At 46.6% G+C, this 27,731-nt stretch overlaps 1 protein-coding gene across 1 annotated transcript in view; it reads left to right on the top strand.

Moving 5' to 3' along the window:
- The window catches only part of GALNT16 (polypeptide N-acetylgalactosaminyltransferase 16), a 115,240-nt gene extending 87,745 nt beyond the window's left edge, over nucleotides 1–27,495 (top strand). Inside the window, exons 7-15 of the mRNA XM_030559708.1 lie at nucleotides 821–908; nucleotides 2,567–2,651; nucleotides 3,886–3,989; nucleotides 8,412–8,538; nucleotides 9,859–9,951; nucleotides 12,292–12,375; nucleotides 13,897–14,038; nucleotides 16,620–16,736; nucleotides 27,348–27,495. Of these exons, the coding sequence (XP_030415568.1) occupies nucleotides 821–908; nucleotides 2,567–2,651; nucleotides 3,886–3,989; nucleotides 8,412–8,538; nucleotides 9,859–9,951; nucleotides 12,292–12,375; nucleotides 13,897–14,038; nucleotides 16,620–16,736; nucleotides 27,348–27,485 (978 nt within the window). The 3' untranslated portion in view covers nucleotides 27,486–27,495. The remainder of the gene's footprint in view (nucleotides 1–820; nucleotides 909–2,566; nucleotides 2,652–3,885; nucleotides 3,990–8,411; nucleotides 8,539–9,858; nucleotides 9,952–12,291; nucleotides 12,376–13,896; nucleotides 14,039–16,619; nucleotides 16,737–27,347) is intronic.
- Nucleotides 27,496–27,731: the final 236 nt, after the last annotated feature.

Below are 27,731 nucleotides of genomic sequence, written 5' to 3'. Positions count from 1 at the left end.
CTGTCTCATTATTCTCAGGGACTATCAATCATCATGAGTAAATACTGTGTCTCCCTTTGTGGTTTATTAGTTGGCTATGTGGTTGTTTTGGGTTGGTAATGAGAATTAGTTTATTTTATTGGCCTTTTTGTTTTAAAAAAATCAAAAGAAGCCTGGATACTGAGGCCTTGGCTACACTGGCGCTTTACAGTGCTGCAACTTTCTCGCTCGGGGTGTGAAAAAACACCCCCCTGAGCGCAGCAAGTTACAGCGCTGTAAAGCGCCAGTGTAAACAGTGCCGCAGTGCTGGGAGCGTGGCTCCCAGTGCTGCAAGCTAATCCCCATGAGGAGGTGGAGTACCTGCAGCGCTGGGAGAGCTCTCTCCCAGCGCTGGCGCCACGACCACACTCCCACTTCAAAGTGCTGCCGTGGGAGCGCTCCCGCAGCAGCGCTTTGGAGTTTCAAGTGTAACCAAGCCCTGATTCCTGCCTTTGTGACAGGGATATTAACCTTTGAAACTGGGACCCATGTCATGTGTTTGGGGCCAGGAAATAAAGAGCTGTCACTTACCACTGCTCCTGTGTGCTAAACGCATATTAAAAGAGGGCCCCCGTGTCATAGATATGAAGTTGAGCTGACAGTTTCCCTATCTATTGACATGTGCAGCAGCCATGGAGTCGTTACCCAGCTGCCACATGGGAGGTAATGAAGAATTGCAATATAATATGCTGATATATTCTCCCCTGTTGCGGTGTGCATAGCCTCATGTCTCTGATACCCTATTCTTTTGCCAGCCCCCCAAGAGAGGCCTGATTGTTCTCCCACTCTTCTGTTCTCACAGGATTATACCCGGGTGGTGAGTCCAATCATCGATGTGATCAGCCTGGATAATTTTGCCTACCTGGCAGCCTCAGCCGATCTGAGGGGAGGTGGGTAAGGCTAATGGCTGGGATAAGTTAGACCTGAGGGGAAGGTGGACAAGGACCAGCTAGTGAGTGGCAGCAGTAACAGTGCTCTGCTCTTTCTGTCCAGTGTGTTTTGCTGCTTGGAAGGAACAGCTCCAGTGGAGAAGAGGCCATGAAGCAACTTGGGGGTATGCAGAGAGGCTCTCCCCTCACTCTGTGTAACTGGTCCTGCATTTGGATGCTTCAGATACAAGGCAGTAGTTTTTTAGGACTGAAGGTGGCTCTCTAGGAAAGGTCTGCAGGCAGATTGCAGGCCAGGCAGGTATTCAGGAGAGGTGCCAGAGTCTGACCCTTACAATGCTCCTCTGCTTGCTCTCCAAAACTCACCACACACACACCTGCCCATCCCAAAGCATGCAGGCTAACATCACCCATCACCTGATGGATAAGTGATGCAAGCAATCCCCCTCCAGCTGATTAGCGCTCCTACTCAGCAGTGCCTAAACCCACCAATAGGTCCCTCAGGTTAGGCCCTTAACCCAATCCCCTCTCCCAGCTGTCAGATCTGCCTGCACCCTCTCCATGATTCCCCCAGACAAATGCCACCATCAGCTGTTGAAACCCACTGGGATCACAGATAGACTCCTGTCAGATGCAGAGTCCTCCTGCCAGCGCACTGTGCTTCGCAGACATCAGAGCTTCCTTCTATCCATTGAAGAGCATCCCAAGGCCACACATCTGCCAAATCCTCCCACAGTAGCCCCTGAAAAACATTCTCAACTCTCTTCCTAGCTGTGAAACCCTTCCACTACCATCCCTTGCCCCCCAACATCATCTGGATCAACTCTTTCTCCCTTTCAATGGTGAATCTCACCTACCACCTCCTCTCACCACCCTCCCTGCCTTTAGAACTCACCCAATTCATGGGTGTCCATTACCTGGCAGCATTTTAAGGTTTACTCATAGCTCAATTCAGAAACGTGGGACAACTCAACAAGTGATAGACTTGGGAAAACCAATGGTAATGCACTGGAGCCTTTGTTCCCAGAAATACGCCGTCATCTCACCAAGAGTGCTCATAACTTTGTCAGCCAAAGAGGCATAAGATGCACTGACCAGACTGCAACAGCCCTGATTATTGCCTCTCGCCCTGACAACACACTCCAGAAGATCTGGAAAGTAGTTGAGCACAGACAAGTATTGCTAAGGGAGGGGAGAGCCTGGAGGGACTCCAAATGGTACAGCAACATGTTTACATTTTGCTGCAATGTCAAAAGTTCTTGCTACTTTGAGGCATGTGGGGGGTAACCTTGGGACTTCTGCTCACTTGGGTTACTGGTGGCCTCATGCATTTGCAGGTCCAGTATGCCCATCTGCTCCCTGCTGGTTGACGTGAAGAGTAGTACTTGCAAATCTGGTGTGGCACCTGCCACAGGCAGATGGGGTGGAGGGGGGGCAAAACAGGCACCCTCTCAATGAAGGCATGGGTCCGTTTCCAAGGCTAGTGGAAACCTGTGTATGCAAAATGGTCACCAGAACCAACCAAAATAAAAGGAGGTTTGCAGCATCCTGTTAGTTTAGTTGGTTGTTCCCCTGATGCTCTTGCTGCAGATTTCCTGAGTATTCTAGTGGCCAGCATTGTCATACTCTATTGGTATCCCTAGTGTTTCTTTTCTTCTCAGGGTTTGACTGGAGCCTTCACTTTAAGTGGGAGCAGATCCCTATAGAGCAGAAGATGTCCAGAACGGACCCAACCCAGTCCATAAGGTACCAGTCTCTGTTGGGCTTGTGCGGCCCTCTCTTTGAATGCCATTGTTAAGACTTCATCTTTGCATCAGGAATGCACAAGAACTTGCCTTGTGAGGACAAGATACCATCGCAGTCGCTGCAGATGCTGTGTGAGGCATTTGTCCTGTGAGATGTTTGAAGCAGTCATGTGACATGTGTGAAAGCTGTAATTTGTCAATTCGTTACTCCCTGAATAATGTAAAAAGTAATGATTTTAAGTTAAACGCATTTACGGACCGTTGCAGCCCATTCAATCTGTCTACTTATATGGCCCCTATCTCTCTAGTATCTGAGTGCCTCACAAACTAATGAATGTATCCTCTCGACAGCGTGTGCGGTTTGGTTGTGCTATTATCCCCTCTTATGGATAAAGAATTAAGGCACAGAGGCTGAACAACTTGCCTAATGTCACACAGGAAGTCAATGGCAAAGTTGGGAACCAAACCCAGTCCAAGGGCTTAACTACAGGATCATCCTTTTTTCCCAGCTTTGAATGTTCAAGTTTTGACTGAGATAGGGGTGGGGGCACATAGTGGCTTCTCTGTTGGCCAGTGTAGTCACTAGCTGGTTCACTACTGTGTACAGAGCTTTGAGAAAACTAAAGTGTGAAAAATGCTGACAAAACCCCCAAATTCTTGTCTATTTAGACAGCAAGATTCTTTAACTATAGCACATGGGAATTGGAAAGCATCCCTGTAAATAGTTTGTGAGCCCTGTAGCAGACCTCACTGTGTTTCATGTTTCCAAAACCACCAGAACCCTGACAGAACAGCATTGGGTATATGCAGCTGAGCCTTAGTAACAGTCCAGCAGTTGTTTGGACCCCACTGTGCCCATGTGGTTCCTTCATATTGAGTATGTTGTGCAAAGAGCAAAAGACACAACACTAACCTTCTAAATGCTGTGATAGAATCTAACAAGGGGAGGAAGGTGGGTCTGTTGGTGAAAGCACAAGACTTGGAGTCAGGAGATTTGTGTTGTATTCCCACCTCTGCTGCAATCTCATCATGTGATTGAGGTGAGGAACTATGTCTGGCCAAGTTTTCCTCATCTGTAAAATGGAGATAAGGATAATGGTGGTGGAGCAGGGTTACGGGGCTTAATTAATGAATGTTTCTAAAGTGCCTTGTGATATTCAGATGAAAGATCCTGTGCAAGGACAAATTATGATTATTGTTTTGTTATGTATTTGCCCTTTCTTCCTTCTCTTCAGAACACCTGTCATAGCAGGAGGCATCTTTGTGATCGATAAGTCTTGGTTTAATCATCTGGGAAAATATGACACTCAGATGGACATCTGGGGAGGAGAGAATTTTGGTGAGTTGTGAAATTAGTCATTGCCCTCTCTTTCCCCACACCATCTCCCTCCTCACACAGAAAGTGACACCAGGAAATCTTTGTCAGACAAAATATGCTTTCCTGTGGGCATTTCACGTAATTAATATATTACTTGCATATAGATGGAACGCATTCCCAATCCACAGAAACACCCCACTCCAAAGATCTGTGTATCGGTGTAAGGTTCTAGACATCAGACAACCACAATGTCAGTCAGATCTATATTACTGGCTCATGTGTATATCAAAGATATAAGCTCTTTAAGATAGGGACCATCTTTTTGTTGTATGTGTGCACAGTGCCTAACAGGACAGGGCCTTGATCCTTGAGTAGGGCCTTCTGGTGCTACAGAAATACACATAAATAACAATAATATCTGTGGTACTTAACATCAGATCTTCAGGAGAGATTCTCTTTCCTGACCCATTCCATAGTCTCATAAGTCTTCCAATGGAACATCACCACCATTCAATCTTTCTATAGACATCGCTTCTTCCCCTAATAAAGGTGAGTTCTTATCCCATGACAGTGGCTTTGAAATGCTGTGTTCCTAATATGTCAGGCCTCTTTGGGAGTGGAAGCTGGGTGCCGATATTCATAAACTGCATGAGACTCTTAAACTGGGACTGAGCTCTAAACCCTCTGAGGAATATCTTCCCAGGTACTGTTATTTCACATAGCAAAGCTCTGAAACCTGCTTCCCCACTATTACCAGAGGTGACAATTTGAGGCATCTTTTTCTCCCAAATTAGATGCCTTATGCTGTAGAATCATCACATGTAAGTGAGGTTTAGAGAGAGCAGCAGAACTGAAAAGAGGAGCACAGAGAAATCAAGTATTTGGGACTCCATTAAAATGAATTGCTGGTGAGGGAGAGTGGAATTAAAATAACTAATTTACTTGTCTTTCCTGTTAATGGAAATGAATCTGTACATATCTCTTTCTGTGTTTCAATACCTCTTGTAGTAATAAAACCGCTCCCTCTGGCCTGACTCTCTGGAACTAGAAAGTGATTTTGCTCACTATTTGAGCAGTTCCAAGCATGGCTTGCCTGCAGTACATGTTACTTGGGATTACCTAAGGAGCTTAGAAGAGTATTTTCCATTAGACAGAGGGAACCCTCTCTAAGACACATTGGAAATGATGATCTGTCAGAATTCAGACGTGAAACTAGGAGGATCATTAAGAATATGATAAAGCTGCCACAAATGTATTCTGTTTGCATTATTAATTAAGATGCAGATAAATTCCCTTTAAAAGAATAATGCATCCCGTGCTTTCAGCTTCTGAAAGGATAAACTAGGAATGGGGAAAACAAAGTTGTGAGGTGGAATCTTTGTTGTAAAGATCTGATGGGGGGTTACTCAATACTATATTTCTTCAGATTTCCATAAGCCTCTGTTGGTGCTCATCTCATAAATTAAAATACAATATAAAACTCATTCCTCCTTGACACATAAATTATATATTCATTAGATAATAGGAGGATAATACAATAGAAAATGGTAATGGATATTTTTCATTTTTGTTTTGTTTGTCGAAAACCAGGTTTTTGGTATATGAAAAATCTTGGTAATATTTTTATAATTTTTTTTATTAAAATGCCACATTTTTTCATGAAAAACAAAATATTTTAATGTCAACCATTTTTTTGTGGATTTTTTTTTACTTGTGAGTGAGCAGGGTTAAAAAGGAGGCAGAGTATGGCAGGCAAGTGCATATCCGAAGGGATATGGTAAGAGTATGCTTCACTACACTCTCCCCTACAAAATCATGCTCAACTAGGAGACAGGAGTAACTTAGTAGCTGGATGCAAGCGCTCCAAGCAAGTTTGCATGGCAGCAAGATGTATTAAGGTATGTTGGGTGTGTGATTCCCAGCTTGAGGACACATACCCACACTAGCTCTGATCAAGCTAGCAATAGAGTGTAGCCATGGCAACATGAGCAGTGGGAGGGATTAGTCACCCTCAGTACGTACACATCCAAGACCATAGGCATCTACTTGGGGCTGCTAGCCACTCCAGCCATTCATGCAGTTGCAGCTACATTATTTTTAGCACACTAGGTTGATCAAAGCTAGCATGGGTATTGTCTCCTGAAGCCAGGCCTCACATTCTCCTCTCTAAGTGTAAGCGTACCCTTAGCTGGTAAAAGTCTCTTAGGGGAAGTGGAGAAACTCACAGTGCTTGAATCATCTAAAATTACAAAGCACTTGGAAACATACAGTACATAAAAATCCAACATATTCCCCAGGGCATGGGCTAAATCACCTAGTAGATCTTCTCCGTCTCCAATTTCTGTTCCATATTTGAAGGAAATAAATCAGAATAAAATGATGTATTGTTGTGTGAACTGCATCATCTTTTTGTCCTTTTTGCCTGCCTTCAGGGATCCCGCTGCTTTATGGATATGGAATAGATACACTGTGTGTGTGTGTGTGCATGTGCGCGCGCGTGCATTTGCATCCGTCTGCATCCACCTAGAATTGAGAACTGTCTTGAAACCCATACATCAGGTTAACCAAACAAACTGGCTTCAGGATTTCACAATGGATATGTTTGATATAGTTATTAGATGCAACCTGGCCCAGAATGAGTTAGAACCTAGTTCCAGGAGTGAAAAAGCCAGTTGGACACAATCCCAAAAGAAACGTATAGCCTGGCTTTTTTCAAAAACCTTCCCTGCCTATGAGACTGGGGAGCTTTCTTCTGCTACTTGTCTCTCAACTGATCCCTGTTGGGCACAGACTGTCTGGGATGTGTGAGAGGGATCAAAAGATAGCAGTGAAAATGTGACTTATTAACATTTTCTCCTTTACTCAGAGGCAGAAGTAGAAGCCATTTGAAAAACAAATAACCCACTCGTGTTAAGCAATCCCAAAGGAGCTGGACTGGCAATCTGGGAGTGAAAGGCCTGAAGTATGGTAGCCATGGGGCCTGCGTGGGAGATTTCAGGCTGAAAGGATATTTTTTGTAACTTGATAATGTTGTATCTCCTGCCCCATGGCCTGAGGAAGACCCCAGACAAGTAAAGTTTTTGAAGGAGAATCTATATGATCTGAAGTCTCTAGAGGGCCCCATTGTTGGAGAGAATCTTATGCAAATTTCTCCAACTCCCCAGTTGACTTTTTTGCCTATTACCCTTCCTCTTTTGTTGCTTTCATCTCCACATGAAGCGCAAGTGAGGAACCCAGCCAGTGTGGCACAGTGATTAAACTCAGGGGGGGACGACAACGGACAGACTCATAATCCTTAACAAGGGCCTGTCTCATCTGTGATGCAAATGAGCTTCTGCACATCAAAGCCCCTGTGTTCCTACAATTCTTTAACCAAATGTTGAATTTGACTTCAAGATCAGTTGAGTTTCTGCAAATGCTCTGCGTGTGTGTGTTTCTCTCAAATAAACTGGACTGAATTCTGCTCTTGGGAGAGGTAACTTTGAGCTGCAGCCCAGTGTTTTCACTCCTCTACCATTTTTGGCAGAGCCAAGTGAGTTGGGAGCATTATAATGAGATGGTGTGATACAACTGAAACATTAATGTGAGATGTACTACAGCTGCTGGGATTCCAGGGGCCAGGAGAGGAGAAGAGCAGGGGAGATATGGTGTTTAGATGGGCAGTGGTGGCCAAACTTTGCCATGGCGAGGGGACACAAGCACCTGAGCTAAGTAGACATATTTAATTGGATATACATAAATCTGATCAGCTGGGTTGTTGCCCTGAAATTAGAGGGAGAGAGTAGCCATGGCCCACACTTGGCAACTGTATGATATGTTCTGCTTTGAAACTGTACTCCAGGGTAATGTCAGTGGCAAAGGGAGCAGGACTCCAGGCATGGACTGTTTAAGTAAACCAAAGCACCACCCTGACTCCTCTTCTCTCTGTCAGTTCCTATTATCTCTCATATATCCATCCTTTCCCTAAATCTGTTCCTTTTCTCCCATGCACCCACTCTTGGCACCCATTCTGACTTCTTCAGGGGTGTCTGTTTTCCTGGGGTAGCCCCATCTCTTGTAGACAGGGCTTGTGGGCCACTGAAGTCCAGTGTAATGTCAACAACATCTGTTGCCAGAAGCCATTCTAAGTGTCTGGCAGCCACAAGGCCCAGGATAATAAGTAGGTCTCTTGTTAAAGGGATGGTTTCAGAGAGAGGAGAGGGACAGGAGGAAGGTTGGGAAGTCTGAGGATCAACTCAATTATAACAAAGAGAGACAGGTTCTCTTTCCATCAATTCACCCTTCCTGGTTTTACCGTGGACTGCGTCTATGGCATCTACGCCGAGAAAGGAGGCAAAGCCATTCAGGGGCAGTGTATGAGGTGGCTTTTTTCTTGATATTCTAGGAAGTTTTACCTGTATTGCTTGTCTGACTGTACATTCTGATGCTTGGGATCTCTTCCAGAGCTCTCCTTCCGAGTATGGATGTGCGGTGGCAGCTTGGAGATTGTTCCCTGCAGTCGAGTTGGCCATGTGTTCAGGAAACGCCATCCCTATGACTTTCCAGAGGGCAATGCACTGACCTATATCAAGTAGGTGTTGGGATATCGCAATGGCAGATGAATCATCTTGATATTTAGCATGTCTAAGTAATCCTATATCTTTCTTTCCCCCTTTCCCTTTTTTTTCACCTGGGGATTCAGGGAGGATGGCACGTGGTTGAACATTTAACAAGATTCAGCCTGAAACCTCCTGCCTAGGCAAAGAAATGGTGCAGATGCCCACTGCATAAAGCATATCCCCTTCCTCTGGAATGCAGAAGGACATATCCTCAGCGTCCCTAGGAATTCCAGTCCTGGGTATTCCTGGCCCCGTCCATCTCCTTCCTTCCAGCTGAACCTGCTACAGGACTCAGCAGTTCTTTGTCACATTTTTTGTTACTGTTTAGGAGATAGCACATGAGAGTTGCAGGTCCAGATGTACCACAAAGATGTATCTGTTATGAGAAGAGCCACATGGGCAGCTTCCATTGTAGCAGAGAGGGGAAGAGAATAAAAATGAGAGAAGTTGCTAGATGCTTTGGGAGGGAGAAAGAGGTTGTTACAAAAAAAACAAAGGGTGATATTGGTCTGTGACTAGTGACAAAAGGCACATCTGGACAGGGACAAAAGTGAATTAAGCTAAAGTGAACTAAGGCCACTTCACTTCTAAATGAGAGTGTCCACACAGGCTTAATGCACTTTAACACTCTTTAACTTCACACCTTTAGAGTTGGTCTGTGCTTAAAATTTAGGTCAATATAGGTACATCAGTCAGAGGTGAGAAAAATCCACACTCCTGACCAATATAGCTATGCTGACCTAACCTCCAGGGTCTGCACAACTAGATAGACAGAAGAATGCTTCCGTTGACTTAGCTACAGTTGCTCAGGGAGGTGGATTACCTACAGTGATGGAAAAACCCCGTCCGTCAGTGTAGGTTGCGTCTACACTGTGAGGTTACGCTGGCATAGCTGTTGCGATGACTTAACTTTCCTGAGACCTGGTCTACACTTAAAAGTTAGGTTAATATAGCTACACTCCTGACTAATGCAGCTATACCAACCTAACCCTAAGTGTAGGTGCAGCTGTGTGGACAGAAAGGATTTTCCATTGGCAAAGCTACTGTCATTTGGGAAGGTACTTTTCCTACACAGCCAGAAAAACCCCTTCCATCATCTTGGGCTGCATCTAGGTTGCACTGGCAGAGCTACGGTGCCGTAGCTATGTCAGTATACTCTCCATAGTGTAGACATATCCTGAGTGTCTCCATGAGCACGTTCCTAAGTTGCCAATGTTCCTTTATCTCCAGCTCTTGGGGGAGCTGCCGTGAGGTACTAGCACTCAGCATAGCTTCTCCTTGCCCACCTGCAGGAACACCAAACGCACAGCAGAGGTGTGGATGGATGAGTACAAACAGTACTACTACGAGGCCCGGCCTTCTGCCATCGGGAAATCATTTGGAAGGTAAGCAGTCCCTGAGCCTGGCCCGCAGCCTTCCTGCTAATCGGTTTGTTCACTGGAAATTGCTTTTGCACTTTCATTGGGAGAGGGTAGGGAAAGGCTAAGGGCAAAGATGCCCTGCCCAGCGCTATCTCAGAACCACAGCTCAAATGGCTAGTTAACAAGATTTACTTTTAATTTACTTTATTTTAAATGGCAACTTATGTCCTTCCTCCCCTTCAGTGCTCTACTTAACTTGCTCTAGCATACAAGCCCAGAGGGACCCTTAATGAAATTAAAAGGCAACACATTAAGTGGATAGAAGAAAAACACGTTTTTTTACACAGCATGTAACCAGTCTATGGAGGTCTGAGCTGAGCAGTTAACTGATCAGACATTCCTGTGCTTATGCTGCATCCAGAGCCAATGGGACTGGCTTTTACTGGTATGAATGGCCATTCGGCATTAGGGTTAGGCAGGCTGGCTGCCCCACAAAAACCAGCTATAGGTCAGGGTCACATAGGTGTGGGCAGAGGGGAAGTTGCAACAAAAATAGTGAACTTTCCAAAGAAATTTAAAAACCTAAGGCATATTTATGAACTAGGAGAGTACCATGAAGCCAAACATACCTCTGTATGTATCAGTCTATGGACAGCACATTGATATTACTGCATTGGCTTCGGAGATCCCTATTTATGGTTGTCTCTTGGACACACATATGTTCAATACTGATGTATCTCCTGTATGCAGTGAGCTCTGTAGATTCAACATGATGTAAGCGCCACTCTGTGTTTTACATCATGTTTTATTTCTCATAAATTAATAAATGATCTTTTAAAAATGTCTTTGCCTGCCTAACATTTATCCGTCTCTGGTCTGGCCTGAGTGCGGCCCTTGGGCCAGAGCCCAAACACAAGTCCAATCCCAGGTCCTCTGCTGCCTGTCTGTGATGGAGAGCTCTCTGTTGCATGGGGTGCAGGAGCCTCCATGAGCCCTCTGGGGCCAAAGCCTGCAGCACCCTTCATGCAGATCTCCTAATGGCTTCAGTGGCAGCTTTGTGTGAATAAAAGCTGAGTCAGGGCTGCAGGATTTGGCCCTCAGTAACTACATAACGTATAGTAATGGCTTTGTAATGCTAACATGTACTTTTAGAAGGCTTATGTCAGTGGTTAAAGGAACACCGTCAAGGTTAATTAGGCCCCAAATGTGACCTGCTTCCTCACCAGTTATATCAGTTTATAAGATCTATATAGTTCTTTATAAGATATGGGCTGTATTATGGCTGCTCCCAGTTGGGTCCCTGAGGATGGCAGGAGAAAGAGGATGCATAAAAACAGATTATTTCCCCTCCACTCACCACACCCACAGAGGGTGAATATATGGATGAGAGGGAACCACTAGCTCTGCCAGCAGGATCACACACGCCAAGGGAGGAATGTTTGACTGGGCTGGATGTGGGACCAGAGCCCTGTTCCCTCCCCATTCCTGCACACCAGCTAGAGCCAAGAGAATCGTCTGTGGAGGGGCGTGCACTGAACACCTTTAGTACAGGGCTATGGAGTGCAGCAGCAGAGCACAGTTCCTTCCCTCCCCCACCAACCATATGGAGACATTATGCCCCCAGTACTTTGTGCCTTCTCCACTACTCAAGCACTATGGCTGCTCATCTGCCCCAGGCCAATAGAGTACCCTGGTCTGTAAGAGCCATAATTTAACCCTTGATGTATTCTTTCCTTTAGAACAAAAGCTTCACTACTCCTCTTCCAGGGAAAACAAAATCAGTGCCAAATGACAACTCCTGAGCTAATGGACACTGATAAGCCAGTGCATGCAGCACAGCCATAAGGAGCCCTAGAGTGACAATGCAGTTGTTTTTTAAAGTGACCATTTACATTTCAAGTTTCCAAGGAGTCATTGTAAACACAGGAAAAAATCTATTACAAAAATGATTAAACACACCCTTGATCATTTGTAGTCACCTGTTTTGTTTCCCAGCGGTTGTCTGAGTCTCTCTCTTACAATAGAGCTCCACAGGGACACACAACAGTGAAGCCACCTTCTCAGCTCTCCAGTGGTGCCACTGTGCTGTGTTGTTTTTCTCTGAGCTAGAGGAAGTGCAAGAAATTGCCAGGGTGTGTGTGTTCATTTCTTCAGTCCCACATCGGGAGGCCCCTGCACTCACCCCTCCTTGTCTTCCACTTTTTCAATGTCCCTGCTCTGCCCCCATCACATTGGCCAGAGGCCAAGGATAAGGGGGTAATGTTATACAGCTTCACACATCCCTAAAACTAGCCCTGCCCTCGCTGTTACCCCATATCATCTCCATTCACTGTATCATTCTGAACAACATGCTTTTGTTTCCAGTATTGCAGACCGCATGGAGCAACGCAGGAAACTAAACTGTAAATCCTTCCAGTGGTACCTGGAGAATGTCTACCCAGAGCTCAAGTGAGTTAATCCTCAACTCTTAGAAAGCTGGAAACCAGCTCTCTGAAAGGATGTGGAAGGTAGGCCCGGGAGGAAAGCACTGGCCTCAGAATTGGGGAAGATCTGTGGCAGCTGGGAAGTAGGAAGTCAGGACTCTCATGTTCAGAGTAAAACCTGCTCACCTCTCTCTTTTTGGTGAGAAACCCTCCTTGATTTGCTGGCCTGCACTTCCACTTGACCTACCACCAGTTCCAGCTTGGACATTTGAGCTGGGAAAAGGGAGGTGTAAAAGGATCTCTGGGAGGGAAGTGGGGAGAGGTGCAGCCAGCAGGCGGGCAGGTAGGATAGAGCACATTTTGGGAGAGGGAAGGCATGGCAAGGGCAGGTGTTTTTTTGTGGAACAGAGAGCTCTGTTAGGAGACCTTCAGGAAGCCAGGTGGGGCAGCATCCATTGTTCGTAGGGAGAGAGGACATGCAGTCAAAGGAAGTCAGGATGTGTGTTGATGGGAGAAGAGCTGCAGACTAACCTACCTCTGGAAATGAGTCTGTTAAGATCTTAAAGCTCTGTTGTGTGAATGCCTGTTTCTGAATTTCCGGTGCCTCAGGGATCTGAAATAAAGCGACTTATTAAGGTATTGTTTGTATACGAGCTTATGGCATTGCTGGAAGCGTGGAGTACAGCTCCCTCTAATCTAAGGCTCCAGCATTTTTGCTGTGCACTGTACTGAAGTCCAGGGCCAGATTAACCATTAGACCTAATAGGCCTCTGGAGTCCCAGTGGCATAATTACATACAGCCTGGAGCCCCAAGGAACAAACTACATGGAATTGGGTCTGCCCCAGTGCTTAGATTTGAGATTTTCAAGGAAAACCCCAGATTCTGTAGCAACTGGTCTTTGTGAACTAGTACCTGGCACTCTTCCTTCTGAGTCAGTACTGAACCAGTGCCCTAGCCCCGTGTTAGTGAGCAGCCATGTCTACACTAGGGCTGTGTTATTAGACCATGTTAGCTAACACATTCTACCAACACTCCTTTAAATCCTAGTCTAGACAAAACCTGTGACTCAGTAGGGTTAGATGACGGTGGTTAAAAGTAAGTAGCCAGCTGGAGCCCTGTCTACACTAGTGCTAGTTGGTACCACAGTGGAGATGAACTGGTGGTAGCAATGGGAAAATTTGGGGCAGGGGAGGCTAGCATAGACAGAGCTTTTTGCTTGAGGTGCTGTCTGTCAGAGGAGATGCAACACTGAAGTCCTATCTCCTTGGGGATATTAAGGATCCCCCAGCACTTTTTGAAAGTAAGGGATACTAACTCAGAGTTCTGGCCAAATCCTAACTCACATTCTGCTTCCTGAAATTCCCTCAGACATTTCTATTGGATATAATATTCTTCATTTGCTGGCCCCAACTATTGTGCTGTGTTCCACTCTAGAGGCGGACACATTTCAGTGGTGGTTGGAGTAATCTCGATAGAAATATGTACAGTGCATCGAGACACTTCTGGCTATAAGGTGCCATGCAAATCTTGTCATTTTTCTCCCAGGGTTCCTGAAAAGGAGCTGGTTCCTGGGATTATCAGACAAGGAGGACATTGCCTGGAGTCTTGGGGCCAGGACACAGCAGGAAATTCTGTGGCTGGTGTGGGAGGCTGCAAAGGGACAGTGAGCAATCCCCCTGTCAGCCAGGTGAGGCAGGCTTGAATTTGGCTCTTTACTCCTGTTTGCTGCATTTTAGCAGCTTTGACACAATGGTACTGGGAGGATAAATGTTTAGGAAAGGTGTGTGTGTGTGATCTTCAGCATGTCGGAGACCCTCGGCAGTGTGTCCTGGCAGTCGGCAGTAGTAGCTTCTGCACAGCCTTATAATAAGTTACAGTCTCTCTGCTGTAGGGGGTGGACAGCATGTGAGTCAGAGTTTGACAATGTGGCCCATAATGAAACCACTCAGATTAAGCTGAAGTACTGCATGCTGGGACTTGTGTTCTCCACTGGCCACATATCTGTTTCCAAGCTGGGGTGGCCTCAGGTGTCTCCATTTTATGCAAATTCGATGTGGGCCTTGGGCTTCATGTCAAATTGTTACCATGGCCCTCAGTTTGACAAAGTTTGGGTGCTCCTGATCTACTATATTAGATATAGATTCATATAATATAGTGAGATGGACATTAATGGACATATACAGATTCACAGGCAATACTCCATTAACCCTTGAGTGCTACAGTGTGCACTCAGGAATTGAGCTATTTCTCATTCTCTCTGCCTATCTCATCCCTATAGTGCAAAATACAGTAAAGAAGGGGCACATTATTCCCGCCAAAGGTGAGCGCACTAGGGTTCATGCATTACACTGGAGCATTTGGCCTGGGTCCATAGGAGCTTACAGACACCACTTTCTGGGCACAGTACAAACATTCACAGGATTTTGAAGTGGTTAATATACTCTTAACTGGCACAGACGCTGGTGGAAATTGAAATCTTTGCTATAATTACTGGAAGAATATATTTAAATACTGATTCAGGAATGTAAGTTTGCACTTAAATAAAAATGTTTAAAGTACTTTTTAAAGCAGTGTTTGTAACGGGCAGTGTCTGGTTAAAAAGCAGTTTTTAAAGAAACCTCGTTTCTTTATGTTACTAATAACACTGAACATGAATGAAACGTAAATAATTTTCCAGTGCTAGCAATTGCAGCCCTGCTACCAAGTGGCATGCTACCAGAGCCATCATAGATCCTCCCCCTGCTACCCCACAATCGGTGTGGATCTGCAGGCTGTGCATTTACAGGCCCACAACTTGTTCCATGGCAGGGGACAAACCAAAAAAAGAACTTTTCCAAAAGCTACATTCTGGATCAGATTTGACCCAACACTGTCCTCTTTAAATAAAATCATACCAAAGCACAATTCTAATCTGAGAAATGATTTAGTAAACCGGCATTCTGGAAGGCAGTTTGTCTCTCACTGTCTCCAGAGCAGACACACCCAGGTTATGAGAAAAAGATGTGTGGGTTTTTTCCTAGCTGCCAGCACTGCAAACTCCACCTGGGGTCTGAAAGTAATGCACGTCACCACGAGTAACAGAGATTCTCTAAGCCAGAATCTTTCCTTGATGGACTTGCTCAGGTGTAGCTGAAGGGAGAATTTGGTTCTGCAGTTGGAGTTTAGCTAATAACTCTGCTGATGATGGGCGAGCCAGACTAGAACTCAGGTCCCGCTCCTGAAGTTGTGTTGGCTCTACCAGCCTAACAAAATGTAAGATATAGGGGGAGAGAATATTTGTCACTAAAAGTCAGCAAATAATACTTAGAGGGAAAAGATCTGTTAAGGAAGAAGATGCCATTTTGACAGTGGCTTTTCAGAGTAAAGCCACACTTTTTGATAGGCAGCCAGGACCCCAGCTGCTGTAAATTGGCATAGTCCCCATCATTTCAATGGGGGACTACATTACACCAGCCCGAGAACTTCTCATTTGACAACCTTGCTACAGCGGGGAAGGAGGCTGAGCAAACAAAGGGTCCCAGTATGCTATTTCATGCCAGCAAATGCTCATTCACATCTGTTATCTGTTGGGAACAAGTTTGCAGCTAGCATCCAACATGCCATTTAATCAGACTCGCTGTGCCATTTCACTATTGTTTGAAGTCACTGCAATGTATTTCACTTGGTTCCTCTGCTGGGCCACCGTCCCAGTGAATAATAACCTTAATACTTGATGGGGTGGGTGTCTATCAAGTGGCAGGAGAGATCAATGCAATGGCTTATTTTCTGTGGATGTGTGTGTGCTGTATGGAAGTGTGTGGGTTTAAAAGTATGTGTTTTGCCTAACTTGATAAACTGTCTGTTGTCCACAATGGACAATCGCTGTTGACTCCTGGGAGAAGTAGGCAGTGAATTTGCCTATTATGTAAAATAATCAGAAACTGTTGCCCTTTACCTCAATTAGGGGACAGGGTCCTACCTGCTTTGCAGGCCAGTAGAACCCTGATTATGGAAGGGTGCTGTGCAGGGAGACTCTTGGAACCCATGGATGATCTGACTATTGGAAGCCAGCCAGGCAGGTTTTGAAGTTCCCATGTCAGGGTTCCCCAAACCTGAACACAGACTTCAAAGCCTGGGGTCAGACCTGCCCAGGATCTGCCAGCTCAGTCCATGGGAGTCTCTTCTCTGGTAAAGACTGAGTGAGGACTCCAGGATTTGGCTCATTTTTTCTGTTATATCATTGCTACCATAATGATGGAATCTGTATCTTTTTGTTTTCTCCTCCACAGGAGTGGGTCTTCAGTGACCCTTTAATTAGACAGCAGGACAAGTGTCTCTCCATCACCTCCTTCTCCACTGGATCTCAGATTACACTGGAAGCATGCAATCAGAAAGATGGCAGACAGGTATTGTACTGCCTTTGTAATGCTGTCACTGTCCCATGTTGGTATTAGTGCCGCCTAAAGACAAGAATTAGCACTGGCAAGGTGACCATATAAACTAAAAGGTCTCTTCCATCTCTAGATTCTAGGATTCATCCCTCACACGTACATCTCTTCTCTTTCATAAACTCTGATGTGACCCTTCCCCTTACCAGGGATGGGATACAGATCACATTGCTCTGAGATACCCAAGAGAAGTGGTGAACGCATCATCATTTACTTATTTGGGGATATGTAAAATGTGCTTATCACTCAAAGCTGAGCTTGCCTCTTGGGGCAGGGAGACAGGTGCCTCACACAGCCAGGACCAAATTGGGTTTGAGGCCTGAGTTGTTAACTGGACTGGACAAAGCACAATAAGGGAACAATCCTGCACTGCTAAAAAATGAATGGACTTGATGATTTGTTAGGGCTCTTCTATTCCTGACTTCTGTGCTTCCCTCAGCAGTGAGGGAGAACAAGCATTGCATTGTCCAGGGCTGTGCTGGCATCTCTGCTAAGGTACCTATTGCCTTGGGAGCCCAGAGGCATGAAGCTGCACAGCCTATAACCAGTCCCCAGCACCATCTGCTCTAAAGTACTACATGTGTCTGAATTTAGCCCTTGACAAAAGGAAAGTGATTTTAAAAGCACCTGAAATTCAGCCAGGCCCGTCGATGGGAACCATGAAATAGATGTCTCCAGAGAGTTGGTTAATGCAGGAGTCTCTCGAAGAGCGGTCACTGGGAATACGCTGGGACAGCTCTCACTGTTGAAATTAACCCTGCAAGAATAACCCAAGAGGGCTGTACTTTCCTGGGTCTTTCCCCCTCTGGGTGACCAGAGACACCCCTAGCTGTGTAGTTAGGTTACTCAGCTCTCCGTAAGTGCGTTACTGAGTCCTCCTCCCAGTAGCAGAGAGGATCCTGGCAGCTGCCGAGATCATCAACCACCCCCTCCTCCAGGGAGGGCAGAACTGAGGGAGCAGTGGGGCCTAGCACCCGCACAATGGCAATATTGTGGGGGCTGATCTAGGTTCCCCTCCCCACAGTATTTCCTCTGTACCTAGGGAGAGTGCACGACAGGGCTGCCCAGACCTTGTTCCTCTTCTGGCTCACCCCCACCCCCTTGGCTCCAAGAGGTGGGGACCAGAGCTGGGTTGGGTGGAGAAGGGCAGCAGGGTGGAGCTGCATCATTTCTGGGGTGGTGGTAGGGGAGAAAGGGGACAGGCTGTTTCCTCACCGGGGTTAAAGCTGGGGCAAGGAGCAGGATGTCGGGTGTCCTGGGTGTCTGGGATGAGGGAGCAGGGACATCGTGCTGCCACAGCCACCCTAACCATCTGCTTCCTGTGCCACACGTCTCCGAGGCCAAGATGAGTGCCTGCCCTGCCACCCTCCCACACCCCTTCAGCTGCCTTTGAACCACTTGTCTGCAGTTGCGAAGTCCAGATCCTGAAAAGTCCAAATCGCTTCCTCCCCATTCACCACAGCCTTCTGCTGAGGGCACTAACAGAGAACATGTTCCTTGAGGCTCACCCTCAGACACCTTCAGTGGTGAACATCCCCCTGTTCCTACCATCTTCTTCCAAGACATTATCTGTGTTGTCTAGGACCACCCCTGTCAACTCTAGAGGGCAACAGAGTTCTCTTACTTTGCTCTTCTCCTTCCCCTCTCACAATTGTCTTTCCTCTACTCTGCCCTCTTGGCTCTCCCACCTTACAGGGGGTCAGAGTGCCACTGCTGAGCCTGGGGCCACACAGTCCACACCCAGCTCTCCTCCTTGTTTGACTGGCAGGACACTTGATGCCCAGGTTGCACCCTTCTTGTCCTGGACTTCTGGGCAACAGGATTTTTTCCAGCCTTCTGGGAACTATATTTGAACCTAGTGGTGTCAATACAATGTATACCTTTCAACACAGCCCCCAGCCTTGACTATGTTAGAGGACATGGGAGTGCAGTAGGGTGACTTTGCTCAGTGCATCTTTCCCATCTCATTCTGCTCTTTAGTCCTTACAGTACTGAAAAGTTATCAGGTAGCTGACAGCTGGAAACTGGGTTAGGAAGGTGTGGAGAGAAGCCCACTCTGCTGTATCTCTGTTCCCAAACACTCTCCTTGTTAGCCCAGACTTGCACTGACACAGGAAACACCTGGTAGCTGCCAGCTTCAGTTTCCACTTGATCTGGGAGCTGGTAGAGAAAGTCTCACTCCCCAAAATGAAGTTGAGGCATTGACTCAAAAGCAATGCTAGGAAAAGAGGGAGCAGGGGGAAGGGGAGAGAGGGTGTGGGAAAGGGAGGACCCCTTCTAGTTAAAGATCAACATCAATATTAATAGCAGTGGTTGCCAGACTTATGGGTGTGGTTACACAATACCCTTTGTCAGTCCAGGACATGCAGCCAGCTTGAACACTGCTAGTAGAGAGAGCTCCAGCTGCAAGAATCCTGATTTGTAATTTGAATCCCAAAAGTTCAGAGCAGTTTGGATCTAGGGTTTACCATTAGCCCATTATATAGAGATGGGCCCAGATTCAAAATCCAGATCCAGGGTTGGATTCAGGCCCATGTATCCCATCCCATCCCCACAAAGTTCAGGAGTGTTTGGAACTTGAGCTTTGGTTCACCCCCATCTCTAATTATTTGAAATATTTAAACAAAAATCCTTTTTAACAGACTGTCAGCAAAATCATCTGCTAGGTCAAGTCCTTGATTTGAGTCCAGCTCATCCACATAAGGTAATGGAAAACAATGACTCACATCCTTAGTAGGCTGGCTCCAAATTTTTAGTGTGCACATCTTTGTAATGAGACCACTATAAAACTGTCACATCAATGCTCTGTAAATCACTCCAATGGTGCAATGAATCCACATGTGTTAGTGTGCATTGATTTTTCACTTCTGGCTAGAGGAGCCCACATGCCTCTCTGGCACACACAGGACGCTGGCCCTGCTGGGCTAGAGAAGCAGGCAGAGATGGCAGAAGCTTGTTTTGAATGGGGGTGGGGAACCTGAAGTTTGGGACAGAGAGTGTGCACTGAGGAGCCTGTGGGCAAGGTGCAGACGGAGCTTGGGCAGTGCCAAGTGCTCTGGCAGCTGCAGAAAGGCAGAACAGAAAGGTGAACAACTGTTTCATTCAGTAGCCAAGCCAGAGTAGACTGTGTCACAACACCGGGAGCCTTGCTCTGTTACGGAAAGATAGTTTGATTTGATGTTCAGAAAGAGAATAAAGACTTGCAAGCTGTAGGCCAGTCAGGTCATTCAAATACTGTTGTTTTTGCCAGAAAGGCAAGCAGCAGTTTAATTTGTGAGACACATCAAAGTAGTCTTTGTAACAAAGTACTGAGTCAGAGTAAGTCCATGTACATGTATGCAGGAAAGCACTTGATGGAGAAATCAGAGAATGACCCAAGTCTAGAAGCATTCCAGCCCCATCACACTATTCTGTAATGGGCTAAAGAGGACCAGGAACAAAATATATTTGGCAAAACCATGATCACTCAACAGGAACAGCAGGTAGCTGGCAGCACTAGTGGAGAGCTAGTCAAGTGCTATTCTGTATGATCAGAATTAGATTTCAAACCAGATGGACATTATCCATAATAATATTTAGATGTTAGCATTTCTACTTGAATGTCAGATAAATTATTGCATAGTCTCTCAGACTGGCGGTGGGTGTGGCATTTTAATTGGTAATAAAGTGAGGACAAATATAAGACCAAGTGAGAGTCAGACACTAAAAACAAGAGAATAGAATTGAGAAACCCTGGCATAATATTCCAAGACAGAACAAAGTCAATGCAGAGAAATCCCATTAGACAGAAATATTTCATTATAATTTACCTGAGAGAATGAGACCCCAGCCTGAAGATTAGGACAGTCGGGTTTTTTGTGGGATGACCAAATCTGAAGTCATAGCTGCCTGCCTTTTTTCCCAGCTTGCTGCTCAGTGATGCATATTATCTGAGATACAGACAAACGGAACTATGTGCAGACAATCAAAACTCAGAGAATTTACAGTTTTGTAAGTGCTTGAGTCAGTATCTTGACAGTAAGAGCCAGGTAAAATGTTCCTTTCAGTATACCACAGCTTGAAAGCAATTTTCAGGAGAAATGAGATTTTCTCAGCTCTGATTTCCTCTTTGTTTCAGTTTTGTGAATTTCAGCGCTCACAGGGAGAGTGACAGCACTTGTTAGATTCTGGCCTAGTGCACCAACTGCCATACAAGCTTTCCTATCAAACACCTCTGTTTACACACAATCTTCTGTGAAACATCTCCTGTGATTCCAGTCCTAGGCTCCCTGCAGCTCTGCAAATGCACCTCAGTCATGACCTGCAGTACCCTCTGTGTCAGAGCTGGGGCGCAGGCAGCTATGCCTAGTAGTCAGAGCCAGAGCTCACAGTCATAAGATAGGAGTTTAGAGTCAGCCAAGTCAGGACACTGGGAGGTCAGAAGCAGGAGACAAACTGAAGATCAGGAGCCACAAGTCAGATGCCAGGAAATCCAAGCCAGGGGAACAGGAGCAGGGGCAGGTAACAGAGCAGAGGGGAGCCCAGTTGTTCAGACAGCTTCCTGGTCTTGCTGCTGGCTTAAGTAGGGCCAGCAGGCCAATCATTCACTCTGGGACTCTGCCAATCGAGCATCAGGGGTGGAGCCTCTCAGTGGGACTGGGCTTCCTGGGTCTCAGGTAAGCTGCTGCCAGGTGGATGGTTAGAGCATGGCTGCTTCCATGAACCTTGCAGGCCTAGGTTTGAGACCTGTGGCTCATAACACCCTGCTGTTCCAATTATCAGCTTCACCCAGTGTACCTCAGTCCTATGTCTGGTCTACACCTTAAGTTAACCTAGCTACGTTACTCAGGGGTGTGAACAATTCAGTCCCCGAAGAGCTGAAGTCAAGCTGACCTAAGCTCTAGTGTAGACACTACTAGGTCAACACCTGTGCTGCCGTCCTATTGTAAACATACCCCTAATATACAAGACCCTGCTCTTCTACTCTTACTTCTTACCTAAACTTGGCTGCCGCCAGTAGCTTTCTAGGTTTACTGAGCTATTTTTAATCACTTGCAAAAATTCTAGAACTGCTAAGACCCATGATTGCCTGTAAAATTATTTGGACTGACAGAATTTAAAAAGCAACTTGTGCTCACATTGAAATATTACAGTACTCTTATACCTTGGGCTATATTTTACACTATCAGAGTGGAAGGACTGAATGGCTTTTCCTTCAAGATTATAGTAATAATATTTGCGAGACAAGGTGGGTGAGGTAATATCTTTTATTAGACCCACTTCTGTTGGTGAAAGAGACAAGCTTTTGAACTCTGTGTGGCTCAAAAGCTTGTATCTCTCAACAACAGAAGTGGGTCTAATAAAAGATATTACCTCACCCACCTTGTGTCTCTAATATCCTGGGAGGACCTACTTAGCTACAACAACACTGCAAAGAGTAATGATATTTGGCACTTACAGCACTTTCATTCATATATTGCAACGCACTTTAGTGCACAGTCGGGCTAGTTGGACAATTTCAAAATTTTGATGACATTTTGATGGGAAAAAGAGACAAAATTTTTGTGAAAATCATGACTTGTTATCCAACCAGTTCCAGTGGGTAATCTGTATTACCTCCTTTTGACGGAAAGGGAGGCAGAGGTACAGAGAGATTCAGGCCAAAACTTGTGAACACTTGGCAAGCCCAAGGAGTCATTTCCGAACTTGGAACCCAAAATCTTGAGCTGGCACAAATCCAGTCAGTGGTTTGTTTCACTGCATTTTAACCCAGCATAGGGAAGTGTGCCTTCTACTGAATCATCAATATCATGTCATACAATACCTAGGTGTTCCTCACAGGCTCCCATCCAAGTGCTAGTGAGGCCAAATGGTGCATGGTGGGTGAGAGTTGGGAAGATCACAGCCTGAGGCTGCATGGCTGCAGGTAGTTTCCTGTGAAGGTTTTTGTGATTCCCCCCAAACACTCAGTTTCCACCCTCTCCCTGTACCTTTGCTCATCTGTCTATGTGAGATATCACACCCAGCTGTGCTGCCCCAACACAAGGTTATTCTCAGGGTCTGTGGAGCACCATTTAAAGTGTGCCAGGAGCATAGGTTTGTCCCTGTGCCTGACCTCCTTCTTCCCCTCTCAGGCTCCCTCTTTCCTTATCAGCAGCCTAACCCCTGAGGTCCATGAGCCCTTAAAAATACACGCTCCACATCTGAAAGAGTGGCATTTCACCACTCAGGTTTGGCCCAGCTACCCCTCCATCAGAGGGAGGGGAGGCCGAGCCAAATTTGAGTGAGTGGCATTGTGACCTGTTGCAGGGGGTGGCAGTGCCATTCAGGTTTGGCTCAGCCAAAAAGCAATCAGGCCACTGGGCAGCCCACTCAAACTCCACAGCCTGTGATTGTTCTTGTAACTCTTGTGGGCCCTTTAGTGAAGCCTAGTGAGTCTCTAGCCACTTTCCTGCTTCCTCCTGAATACTGAGGGGAGGAGGAGTGCATAACAACTCCAGGCCTGAATGGGGGAAAATTAATGAGATTAAAACCACTGCTTTCACCTAAGGAGAAGAACCAACAACTTCAGCTTGTACGGTCAACACACAAACTGCTACCTATATAAAATTCCTACAGCCAAATCCCAAGCTTGTACTTCCTCCCCCATAACCCACCTACCACTTTCTACTGCACTGAGAGATTCAGGATGACTCTGAAACAGCTGCTGGGCTTTCAGGTTGTGCAATTAACTGAGAAGTTCATTTGTTTGGTGTAGTTCATTAGCAGGAGGAAATGTGTGGTGCTGAACACTCTCTGCTTGTCCTCCTGCTGCTGCTGTTGCTGCAGGCCATTCCTGGAGACTGAGCAGCTGACACCTGCTCAGAGCATAGAGGCTCACAGATCAGTGGGTCTCTAATCTGGAGAAACCACATGACACAGAATCTCCCGTTAGGGCCAGGTTTCTTCTGGGGAGAAAAGGAAGGGCGATGTCCCTTGCTAATTGCCACGGTCACAGATTTCTAATATTCAAGGCCTGGTAAACTGCAGCCTTCTCCTTCACAGCAGCAATTCCTAATACAGGAAGCCATAGCACATAGGAGGAAAGGCATCCACAGGGCAGATGCAAGGTGGAGAAAATGCCTTCACATGCAGAAGTGTTACCGAAATGAGGGAAGACACAGTATGTGCTCTTGGGGATTCCCAGGAGTGGGTGTGTCCTTCTCCCAGTCCTTCATGATGGTGTCTGCTGCTCTGTGGTTTACTTCCTCCCCTTCCTCCCACACGGTGGGCCTCTGCCAGGTGATAGCCAGTCAAACCTGGAACCTGGATTTTGGGTTCTAGGAGGCAGCAGGTGTTGATGGCACTGTAAGCTCCATCTTGCGCTTCAGGAAAGGTTATAATTCCACCCCCACCATATTTCTGGCCCTCCTCCTAGCACCCTCCCTGATCACGTTGATTTCTCCCCGGTGAAGCCAAGGCCAGTCCCCCAGCAGGAGCCCCCTTAGTCAGAGCTGATAACAGTGGCAAGCTGAGGGTTAATATTTATAAAATCACCTCTAGGCCATTTCAGGACTAACTGGACTGAGCGGAGAAGACCCTGCATTGCACAATTGCTCTGTCATGCAAGAATAATAACCAGTGTATAGATAAGTAAGAGGACAATGAGGAGCACCTGGACACTGCTGCAGCAGGAATTATAAATAGAGCCATAATGAAGTGCGGTGTTAGCGAGTTGATATAAACTTTAACCACTGGATTTTCACTGAATGTGGCTGGGAGTCAAATACCTGCAATATGTGGCAACCTAAACTGTTCACTGGGTCAGTTACCCATGAATGACAAGGCATATAGAGTTCTAACATTAATCTGAAAGGGGAGGCAAGTCTGATAGTTCCTCTAGGGATATTTATTCCCTGCATATGGCATGTCTGCAATTGCTCCCGACCTTTCAAGCCAGCCTAATGTGCTGTCCCCCTTTTCTCACATCAATCAGGCAGTCAGGCCAAACATCCTCTTCATATCCCCAGGCTGTCAGCTTACTGAGCACTCAAACCTTGTGTCCTAACTGGGCCATCTGCTTGACTGAGAAGAGGGAGACAGGAAAATCCCAACAGTCTGGAGTGCTCCATCCAGTGTAGCTGCTGAAATCAGCCATCTCTGAGTAAATGAATAGCAGAGAATCCTGGTGGAGATCTCAAACCCATGTTATTACTATTATTTGTTTATGGTAGTGACCACTACATGTTAGGCACTTTCCAGCCAGACAGGAAGGTGCAGCCCCTGTCACCGTTTAAGCAAAGAGGCAAGTAATGAGAGACTGGGGCTAAGGGGAAACAACACAGACTTTGTCCTTTCACTGTAAGCATCACAACCACAGTGGGCCACTAAGAGAATTCTTTGTGGGTGGAGGCCTTGCGGAGGAGCCCAGGGACGTTGCTCCATGAGTAGCAGGCAGCATGGCAGCAGGCATGGAAGTATTTATTGAGATGCTGACAATGAGGCAGTCTACACAGGTGCTGACTCCGTGGGTGCTCCAAGGGTGGAGCACCACGGGGAAAAATTAGTGCGTGCTCTGAAGCCAAGCTCCCCTCACCCCCTGCCCCACCTCCTCCCGATCCTCCACCTACCTCCCAGCGCTTCCTGCCCAGCTGCTGCCAAACAACTGTTTGGCGGCGTTAATATGCTCCGGGAGGGAAGGGAGAGGAATGGGAACATGGCGCACTCAGAGGAGGAGGCAGGGCCAGGGTGGGGATTTGGAGAAGGAGTTGTAATAGGAGCAGAGTTGGGGCGGGGACTTTAGGGAAGGGGTTGGAATGGGGGCAGGGAAGGGGTGGGGCCTCATGGAAGGGGTGAAGGGGAGGCGGGGGTTGGGCACCCATGGCAAAGGAGAAGTCATCACCTGTGACAGTCAGGTTGGAAATGTTGGCAGAGTGGAGGAGTGTTGGGCAGCTTGAAGTGAGATCAGCTTGGATAAGTAGGGAGAGGCAGAGTTATAAAGAGCTTTCTAGGTGGTAATAAAAAGTTTGAATTTGATGTGCTAGTGGCTGAGGAGCCAATGGGGGCTTTAAAGAGGGCAGTGACATGATCAAATCAATGGGCAAGGAGATGATGACTTACTGTGGCATTTTATATGGAGTGGAGAAAGGCAAAGTAAGCTTTGGGGAGGGCAGAGACAGAGATGTTGCTGTAACTAAGAAGAGATATAATGAAGGCCTCAGGGCCGGCACTTCCATTGTGGCACCAGGATTCGAGGGGCAGCATTTTGTGCAGTCCCCACGGGGCGCACGGGAGCTTCCAGTTCCACTCCCGTCACGCCGACAAAGAAGGACCTTCTGCCGACGTGCCGTGGAAAATAGCAGCAGGCAATTGAGCAGCTCAATGACTGCCATTGTCTCCTGCAACATTTTGGTGGAGGGTCCTTCTTTGGCGGTGTGATGGGAGCGGAACCGGAAGCTGCCGTGTGCCCCATGGGGAGCGCACAAAATGCTGCCCCCCGAATCCTGGCACCCTAGGCAACCGCCTAGGGTCGCCTAATGGAAGTGCCAGCCCTGGGAATCTGGCTTCTCCCATGTTAAATTCAAGCTGACAAAATACTCCGGAGGAGATGTGGGATGGCATGGGATGGAAGGGGCCTGGCTAGGACTGGAGAGCTAGATTTGTGAATTGTCTGCAGATATTAGACAGAGGAAAGAAAGGCTCTTACTTCGAAGAGCCAGTTTGATTTTAAGGCAGCTCCATTGACTTTTAAAGCCCTTAATGGAGAAGAGACTTGGCTATATCTGAGACTTCCTCCTTGAGCTGCTGCTTGATGCATTGTGTATTGTTCGAACTCCACTCACCTTTCAGCTTTCCCATCCTGTCTTGGCTCAGCAGGTGAAGGGCTGTTGCAGAGGTGGTTCTGAGAGTGTGGAATTCCTGCCCTCACTGCCTCTGCCTGGGCCTGTCCTTCCCCATGGCACTAAACAGTAATAGAACACTCCTTTGCAAAACAAAATGTTCATACGTAGGGCCAGGTTGCAGCCAGCCCCATTTTAATGCCACTTTGGCTTTCTAATGTCATAGTTGGTTGTATATGGTATGTTTTATGCCATTGTAATTATTATTCGTGCCAGATTCTGCTGTGTTACACCATTGTAATCTCAGAGCAGCCCAGGTTTACACTAAGCTAAGTGTGAGCAGGATTTGGCCTGCACCCTGAGGCAGGGGAATTCTCTGTGGGCCAGCAGGTGCCTAAAGATGCAGATAAGGAAGTTACACACATAACCTGGTTAGATTTTCTTGAAAATCCCACTAGGTGCCTATGTGCATCATTAGGCTCCTAAATACCTATAAAAACCTGGTCCTATAAATCCAGGGGAACTCCTGTCAGCCAAACCCTGATTATGGAAAATACAGAGGATCCCAGATTTTGGAAATGTCACCCCAAACCAGAATTCCAGTTTCCTGAATTTCCACTATGTCCCCCCACCAATTGGGTTTCACCTGTTCCAAACCTTGCCTCCTGTTTCAAGCTGGGAGAGGCTGCCTCCATGGTGAAAGTAGGGGGAGCCTTCCATCTCACTACATTGTTTCTTCTCTCTCCTCCCTTCTTCCCACCCTTTCTCCCAGAAATGGAAGATGAAAGGCAGTTTCATTCAGCATTTTGTCAGTGGCCTCTGCCTGGAAAACCAGTCCAGCAGGGTGGTGACCAACCTATGCCAATCGGATATACCCGGCCAACAGTGGGAGCTGCTACAAGCCACATGATGGTAGCCCGGAAACCTCTCTGTTTCTTTTTGCATGAGACGTTGGGAATGGAAGGGGTTAAGGTGGGGAGTAAAGGTTTATTATTTCTAACCCTAATGTTTCGATTGTGATCATCAGCAAGTCACCATTTCAGCTGAACATTCACTGCTTTTGAACTTTTAAGAAAGAAGTCAGGGGAGGGGGGATAAGAAGTGGCACGGAAATTGATCCATCTGTTTCTTCTCCGCTGTAACTGACATCCTCATA

This window comes from Gopherus evgoodei, chromosome 4 (genome assembly GCF_007399415.2).
Source record: "Gopherus evgoodei ecotype Sinaloan lineage chromosome 4, rGopEvg1_v1.p, whole genome shotgun sequence".
Taxonomy (NCBI): Eukaryota; Metazoa; Chordata; order Testudines; family Testudinidae; genus Gopherus; species Gopherus evgoodei.
This window is presented reverse-complemented; position numbering and strand designations above follow the sequence as displayed.